Source organism: Bos taurus, chromosome X (genome assembly GCF_002263795.3).
Source record: "Bos taurus isolate L1 Dominette 01449 registration number 42190680 breed Hereford chromosome X, ARS-UCD2.0, whole genome shotgun sequence".
In the NCBI taxonomy this organism is placed as follows: Eukaryota; Metazoa; Chordata; class Mammalia; order Artiodactyla; family Bovidae; genus Bos; species Bos taurus.
Window position 1 is genome coordinate 89,048,700 of NC_037357.1, and position 8,675 is coordinate 89,057,374.

Sequence of the window (8,675 nt, forward strand, 5' to 3'; positions counted from 1 at the left end):
TTCTGGTCATATTTGACATACTGATGCAACTAAAAGTCTTTTTATGTGTAGAGCTGGGAGACCTCCGAGGGAAGCATTCACATTAAGGGAAGAGAAAGTCTGCCAACATGTTAGCTCAGGAACAAAACCTAGGTTTTTTTGAGGGGAGGAGACGTTCTGGCTGTATGGGCTGTCGACTGATGTTCCAACCAACCTTCTCAAGTCGTAGGGATAGAGGTAGGCCTACAAGTATACTCTGAAGAATTTTTTTCAATTTTTATTATGAAAAATCTCAAACATATTCAAAAGTATAGAGAATAGTATAACGAACTCCCAAATATCCATCACCCAACTTTAATAATTTTCAATTTATTGCCAATTTCGTCTATATGCTCACTCACCCCATCTAAGCAAATATCAGTAGCATATTTTTTCATCTGTTAAATTTACAGTATATTTCCCTAAAAGATAAGGATTTAAAAAACATAACCACAGTACTATATCATACCTAAAAAAATCCAATACACCAGGGAAATGTGTCTTTATTTCAAATTCTATAAAAATTGGGGAAATAATCATTACATTTCACTGGTACCATGTGGAAGGGTGTAACACTCAAATGGAGTCCAAGCTTTTTTTCGATTTTACTGCTTTACAATGCAAAAGAAAGAAAACTACCTTATTAAGGCCACTCTAGGGCCTCTGTAGGGAGATGAGGAAGAGTGCTGACATCACAAACCCCATGGCAGAACTCCATAAAATTTCCTCTAAACATCTCTGTCATTGTCTTAAAGTTGCTCTCTTGGAGGTAGCTGACCCAAGTCATCTCTAAATCTTTTAATTTTCAGCACCCTCCTAGAAGTGTCCCCCCTTGACTTTTCCAGGTGACAACAATGTAGCTCTCTTTCAATCCTCTGCATTCTCACATACAGAATCCAGGTGGGATGAGGATCTAGCTGAGTGTATTGGAAAAGGGGATGAAAACTATGGCCAACTGAATCAGTGAGAGGTAATAAAGAAACCTAGGCAAACTAAGTGGCATGATTAACTTTGGAAACTGCCTGTAGCAGTTTTTTTTGCCTCTGACATCAAATAATACAGTATACTGAATCTGTAAAATTAGAAAAGCAATCTTTTCTTCAAAGAAATGTTAAGATTACATGAAAGAAGTGGTTAGAGCACTGCAAAAACATTAACTTTTTTATTTGTATATTGTAAAACTTTTATTAAAAGCACATCATCTTATTATGTTCATTGTATTTATTTTTATAATTAGTTTTACAGCAAGTGGTATTCTTGAATAAAATTTTAAGCAAATTAACAACAGTACAAAAACACTGAAGTTGTTACACAAAGGACTGATTCTATAAAATTTTGCCCTACGTGATGTAAAAACCGTGCTATCCACTGCATGGTATGACATAGCAATAGGAGTAGTAATTGTTGTCCTTGAATATCCTACAACTGCCTTGAAAAGTTTCCAAAATGTCTTATTCAGAAAAGCCACACACATGGTGCCTGGAGAGCATATAGCACCAGATTGGAAGGGGAATGTTTTGCCATTATAATTATATGTAGTGATTATAAAATATTAATTGAATCAAAGAACCTTCAGTGATGTCAACCATATTTCAAGTAGTGTCTCAGGGGCAGAATATGCAAAGAATAAGGAGATGTGGTTCTTGCTTTCAAGGATATCATAGTCTAATAAAGAAGGCAGACATATCAAAAAAAAGCACAACAAAAGGCTACAGGTGCTGAATAAGAGTCTGTTCATGTACAACAGTAAAATCACCAGGGCAAGAGAAGTCAGCAAAATAGACAGGGAAGGCATGTCTCAAGATGCAGGAAGAAAACCAGATGAGCTGTCTCCTTGGAAGCATGGAAGTGCTCACCTATACTTGACAATTCCATTTATTAATGGTTCACATCATTGATTCTTTCAAACAATCCTGGACATCTTTGCTGTTCATCTGGAGAAACAAACCAACATAAAATTAGAAGGCTTATATTAATTTAACAATTCTTCCAATTGATAAACTTACAAAGCCTTTATTATCTGCATCATTCACTTCACATTTGGAAAGCCTTCCCAGAATTATGTAATGCAGCTGCAATGTGAGTCTGGATAAGCAGCTGAGGAAGTTATAAGTCAATATATGTTACAAAACAAAAAAATCTGGAAAGAAGTGATACCAGAAGTTTTGCAAAAGGGGGAGTGGTCATCTAAGACATAAAAAAAAAAAAAACACATAAATTTCATGTTCTGGACTCTAGGCTTATGGGAATTATTGGTTCCTAGCCAGTGGCCACACAACCATGCAAATAGGTAAGTACAATAAATTGTAAAAACCATGACACACACAGGAGAGGGTATCTTGACCCAGGTGGTCAGGAAAGGCTTCTCATAGGAAAAGTTTATGAAGTAACCATTTTTATTATCTTCAATTTTATATTAAAAACCCTGAGCATCAAATAACTTGGCTGAAGTTACAGAATTAGCAAAAAGAAGCAGTTGAAAACTGCTCATAAAAATATCCAGTTTTACTTCAGTTACCATAGTGACCTTTCCGATTCTCATAATGCTATTTGCCCATAAAATATTTAATATCTGTTAAATATAGTATAACAGTTTATCAGAAGACAACTACCAGGAAAACACTGGTGAAACCCTGGTAGTGCCTGGTGGATTCCCTATATGGGACACCTGGAAGTAAAAGATTTGTCCCCCAAATATATTTGTGTGTGTACATATTCAGACACAATTTATTTAAAATTTTTTATACATTATAGACACAGCACCAATTATTTTCAGTGTTTCTATGTATTTATAATTAATCTCTAATGCTGCCTCTCTATAAATTAAAAGAATAAAATATTTGAGCAGCTGAAAATATATGCTGGTTATAAAACATGCAGAAGAAAATTTGATTCATTGCTGCAAACCTCAATTATCTATGGAGAGTACTCTTTTTCCCTTTTTACCAAGGGGAAGGCTGAAAAACCAAACAAACAACATATAAGTGACTTTAACACTCTTAGAAGGAAAAAAAAATCAACTGTACATCAATCTTTGGAGCGCTGAGGCGGTAGAAATTTTTTACATGATCTCTGCTCATCTGTTTAGCTTGAAAGGCTTGGTCTTAAAGAGAAAAAGAGAAGTCTCCTTGGAGCTTTAAACTATTTCGACTAGGCTAAGTTCCAGAGAATATTTCACAAAAGCTACTTAAATGAACCTAACAGTCAATCCTAAAATATAGCATGACATATTCTAAATGTTTCTGGCAAAAGCAAACAAACCCACAATGTATTTATATGCTAAATTCTTAACAAAGGGTTAATATGAATACTGTATATTTTTGCCTTTGTCAGACACTTAATTTAAGAACCAAGTAAGATGATGCATTATTACCTCTAAGAATAACAAGTTAAGGCTCCAAAGTATTTGTGACAGCATTTCAGATGGAAGGGGTTTTTATCTGCAAAAATATCTGTAAAATAAGAACCCAGTATATCTGCTGTGTTAATGTTAAGGTAGAATTTAAGAACCCTCTTGAATAACTAGGTTATTGGGGGAAAATATCTTTGGGGCTATTTGAGATTATATGAATAGTAAAGGTCAAGTTGTTTGGAATTAAACATATGTGCTCAAATATATATTTGATATAGATCACTTTTGCAGAGGAAAATTGAAAAATACACAATAATTAATCAAATGAAATAATTCAGATAATAAACTGTCACTTGTTTTTAAAACTCATTCATTTTTTAGTTTACTTCAATGGCATTAGTACAGAAAATGTTTTGTGAACTGAAACTTGCACTTTATCTGTACTTGAAAGTGTAATAAGATTTGTTTTCAAAATAGTAGTACCAAATTTCTTTAGAAAGTGAAACAGAACCCACTTTTTAGAAGCAATCATATAAGCATGTTACTAATTTATAGAATTAAAATGCAACCAAATAGAGAAAAATATTTGAGTATTTTGAGGAACAAAACACATATAGCACATAAGGGAGCAGCACAAAAGAGTATATGTTCTAAAATTCAATATAAAGTTTAAAAGTAGAACTACTCTATGGTCTTAAAAGATAGAAGGGCAGAGTACTGATTAGGAAGAGGAATGCAATGGACTTTTGAGTTACAGGTAATGTTATTAATAATTTCTGGATCTGAACTCTAGTTACATGTATTGCTCACTATGTACAGATTCATTAAGCTGTAAAGATTTGTCAACTGTTCTGCATGTATGTTGCACAACAGTAAAATATGAATTAATTTAACAAAGGATAACTTCCATTAAATCTTTAGCAGTAATTGTGTTTTAAAACAGGCTACTTTCAGGACTAACAAAATGTTTGAAATAACTATTACTTTCTATCTTATTATTTACTAGAAGGATGTTTTAAAAATGCTTAAGTATTATGTATAGAATAACTTTTTCAACCTGAAGCCCAATTTAGAAAGTAGATTTTCCATCTACCTAACTGCCGACATGGCTAGAGGAATAAAGGTAGTTCCAGAAGACAGACCTATACATTTTAGATAGGATCCCTAAACAAGTCCTGAAGCAAATGTAAGTAAGAGCTTTTACTTAGACACCCAAAAAAGATTGTCATGTGACACAAAACCTAATCCAAAATCTTCACAAGAGATTGTTCAGACATCTTAACAGTTTGAGAAGTCAGTAGTAGCTGAGTAGCTAAGAAAGCTAACTCCCTCAATTGGGATGAAATTACCATATAATATTCCAGTTCTTTGACTACTGATACTCAGACAAGTTTAACTTGACTATCACAAATTCAAATACGCAAACTTTCTTTCAAAGAATAGTTTATACTGAGAACCATAGTTGTTCTAGGGCACTGAGAAAAGAGCAATGGAAGTTGGAAGTTGAGCATGCTAAATCACACTTGGAATACAGTTTTCATAATATGTACATTATCAGGACAGTACATAACAACCTTCTCGAGAGAGTGTTTACTCTATAAAATGGTATTTTGCTAAGCTACATTTGGGCTAAAAAGGTAATGGTTATTTCAAGTAAGAAGTAAAAAAATATCAGTTATGAAAATATTCTGAAACTCGAATTAACAACATATGAATAAAGCAATTTCTGAAAAGGGCAAATTAGATCACATATCTGAACATGCAATTATTGCTCAGTGCAGAAAGAGCAAATGGTGTAAAATTTCTTAAATACTTTTTTGAAATTCAAAACTGGACCGTCAAACCAATTCCCATCACAGAAGGGCTTGCTGACAGGACTAAAGCTGTGAATGAGAAAACAACTTAAAAAAAATTAATGAAAATGCCACACAACCAAGGTGATCAGATTTTAAAGGCCCTCAATACAATACAAACCACAAGACTGGTACCAAAAGTACACATGCACACAAGCGCGTGCATGCACATACACACACATCCCAAACTCTGGGTGACCAGTTAAGGCAACTTAAAAAACCCATGTGGCTTTGGCTTTCTGAAATGTTATCAAGTGTTACCAAGAAGCGATTCTGAAAGCATCTGAAAAACGTGCAAAGTGCCTGAAAACAGTGCCTGGCAACTGAGACAGTTTGCAAGCGTGATTCAGAGGTCTGCCAAGGAAACAAAAGAAGCCTCCCTCCTCCCGGTGAGACCGCACACGGCAAGAGAGGTGCTCCAGGCACTACTTATTGTCAGGTAGGCGGAAAGCAGAAGTTTGTGCACGAGCGGTACATACTAGGGATCGCCCTCCGGCGGGGACGGGGCCACGGAGTTTCCATTGGTTGGGGAACCGCCCAGCTTTAGTTTTTGCAGATATTCGGCATGCACGGGCTTGTGGCACTGGAGAACCTTGATCGCATCTTCGACTTTGAACCACTCTCGCTTCCTCCCAATGCTAACCGAATCTTCCCAATCCTCCAGAATCTCAGTGACAGTCAGTACATACACGTACGTTCTGTGCTTGCGATCTTGGTTCTGCTCGAAAATGCCCAGGAGCCGGCCTAACTTCCCCTTGACTCCCGCTTCTTCAAACACCTCGCGGACGGCCGCACCGCCCGGCTCCTCCTCGGGCTCCATGCCCCCGCCCGGCACGATCCAGCGGTCCGGGTACCGACTGCTACTCACTAACAGCACCTCGTCCTCGCGCTCGCTCCGGAAGCACAGGCACGCCGCCCGCTTCTTGAACCCCTCCGGGTCGTAGGTCCGCGTCTGGTTCGGCTTGCACTTCATCTTCGAGGCCGTCCGCCGCCGCTCAGGTCCCCGCCGCAGCCGGGTCGAGGGACTCCAAGGTGCTGGGGAGAGAAAGAGCCGCGAGGAGGGGCAGAGAGTGAGAGAGAGAGGGGCCTCAGCTCAGGAGCCCCAGGAGCTCAGGGAAGATAAGGCGGGGGCGGGGACGGGGGCGGGGGCGCGCGAGGTACGTCAGTCGGTCCGTCCCCCGCGCGGCCGGGGGTCCCGAGCACAGACGCCAGAGTGGAGGAGGCGCCGCCTCCGCCCCCGTCCCCGCCTCCGCCCCGAGCCCGCCACTCTGCGAAGAGCCCACTCGCGTCTCCGGTGCGCGTCTCCGTCCGTCCCTCCTTCCCTCCTCAGCCGCCCGGACCAAGGCAGAGCGAGGTGATGCGCATTCGCGCGCGCGTCCGCGTCCCCAGGCACGTGCGCGTTCCCGTCGGAGGGCGGGGGTCTCGCGGCTCCCGCAGCGCCAGGCGCCTCTGGCGCACAGCGCAGGCGCCTGGCACTTCTCCGACTGGGAGTCTCCGTCCCCCAGGGTGAAATGCACCGCATTGTGACTTGGGCCAGCTTGTTTCCACGTGTGCCTTTGACCCACACGTGGCTGTGGCGCGGCCAGACCTCTTCAACCTCTCCATCAGGTCTCAGAAAACACACGCGCAATCGTTTTACACACAGGACCACAAGACGGATGGTCAAGTGCATAAGGTTGTAGTCATCTCCCACAATGAAGAGTACCGGCTTACTTATAGGAAGGCCTCGGTTTTGTCAAGATGATCCTAGGTATTGGGCGAAAGAGTACCGAATCATTGCTGAGTCATTTCGTGCAGTTTTGTTTTTTCAACAGGTTCTTCACTTGGCCAGGCATCTTGGCACAGTCCATGACTGAACAGCTTTCTTGAACCTACCCCTGTTGACATCTTACCTAACCTCTGGTCCCTGGTTTCCTCATCAGTAAACTCCTCACCTACTTGGTTCAGACCTTTGCACTTTAGGTCATATTCACCCAACAGCTGGAGAGCCACCCAAAGCAGTGTTTTATTCAATCCCAAGAATCTCTCCCCTCCACACACTCCACACGTCTCTCTCTCTCTCGTTGGGAAGCACTGGTTGAGGTTTTGGGAAACATGCCTCTGGCAGTCCCTTCATATTTTACATTTTGAGTTTCAGAAGCCTCCTGGCCTGGGACTCCAGCAAGGACACTTGGTGATCTCTCACCTTTGCTGCTGCTGCTGCTAAGTTGTTTCAGTCGTGTCCGACTCTGTGCAACCCCGTAGATGGCAGCCAACCAGGCTCCTTCGTCCCTGGGATTCTCCAGGCAAGAACACTGGAGTGGGTTGCCATTTCCTTCTCCAATGAATGCATGCATGCTAAGTCGCTTCAGTCCTGTCCAACTCTGTGCGACCCCATGGAGAGCAGCCCACCAGGCTCCTCTGTCCACAGGATTCTCTAGGCAAGAATACTGGAGTGGGTCTAGCCATCCTATACCCTTGGCCAAGAAGTGGCCTCCCCACAACCCCAGATATAACAACCTAAAGCCTTCCCCCTCCATTTTATTTCTTCTTATTGCCTCCCTGCTCTCACAGTAACCTTATGGAGAAGACCTCTGATGTCCCCCACATTTTGCCTTATTGCAACTTAGGCATCTTTGTCTCTTTTGCCTGCAGACAGTCTGCTGGCATCAGGCAAGCCGGATCATGACAACTCACTTTTCCAAGGAAATAATCCATTCCTCAAGGGGAAATGGAATCGGAAAGGTATGTGGAAAATGGTTATGAAACATACAGTCCGGTTTTTAAATAACAAGTTTGTTCAGCTTCCCAGGGTCTGTTCCACTCTGTGTATACCCAAATAGCCCATAAAAATGATTCTGTTCCTGGTGGCAAGACTACCCTCAATATCTTGAGCATAATATGACAAAAGTATGTAGGCATGATAGAACAAAACTGTAGGAAGAAAAAGATAAGAGATACACAGAGTATCACCTGAACCAACAGCCATACTACTGCTAATGACCATATTTCAATGATATATGGATGATCAAAGAACAGTTGGTGGAATGCAACATACCATGACCAAAAACAAACTAGGAGGACTTCCCTGGAGATCCAGTGGTTAGGACTCTGCACTTCAAAGCAGGAGGCACGAGTTGGATCCCTGCTCAGGAAAGTTTCCTCTGCTGCATGGTAGGATTTCCACCCCACCCCACCCCCCAAAAAAAAACTACACTAGGAAAAAATATAAATTTCAGCAAGATGTATTCCTCAGTGTGTTTATACTCACAATTAAAAAATCAAAAACAAAATCCATCATAATCAGAATCTAAGCAAATATATCAATTATCACCCATGTTATTACATATCATTTAAAATTTTCTTTCCCATGTAATGAGATCATAAAGAGAAAAATGCCTGCCATTTTGGAAAAGAAGACAAAATTCTCTTTTTGGCAGACAGTAGGAATATATTCTTGGGAAACACCTGAG

General features: G+C 40.8%; 1 protein-coding gene across 2 annotated transcripts; it reads right to left on the minus strand.

The window, feature by feature from the left end:
• Window positions 1-233: 233 nt before the first annotated feature.
• Window positions 234-6,347, minus strand: NUDT11 (nudix hydrolase 11). 2 transcript variants are annotated; one of them, XR_816966.3, is made up of 3 exons: window positions 5,703-6,323; window positions 3,392-3,470; window positions 234-1,952 (listed from the first exon to the last, which is right to left on the minus strand). XR_816966.3 is itself a non-coding variant. In NM_001101296.2 (2 exons), coding segments are annotated over exons 1-2 (495 nt in total). In that variant the 5' UTR covers window positions 6,197-6,347; the 3' UTR covers window positions 1,225-1,951. The 2 variants fall into 2 exon arrangements, 1 of the variants encoding a protein (NP_001094766.1); NM_001101296.2 differs by lacking the exon at window positions 3,392-3,470 and having other exon boundaries at window positions 1,225-1,952; window positions 5,703-6,347.
• Between the last annotated feature and the right edge of the window lie 2,328 nt (window positions 6,348-8,675).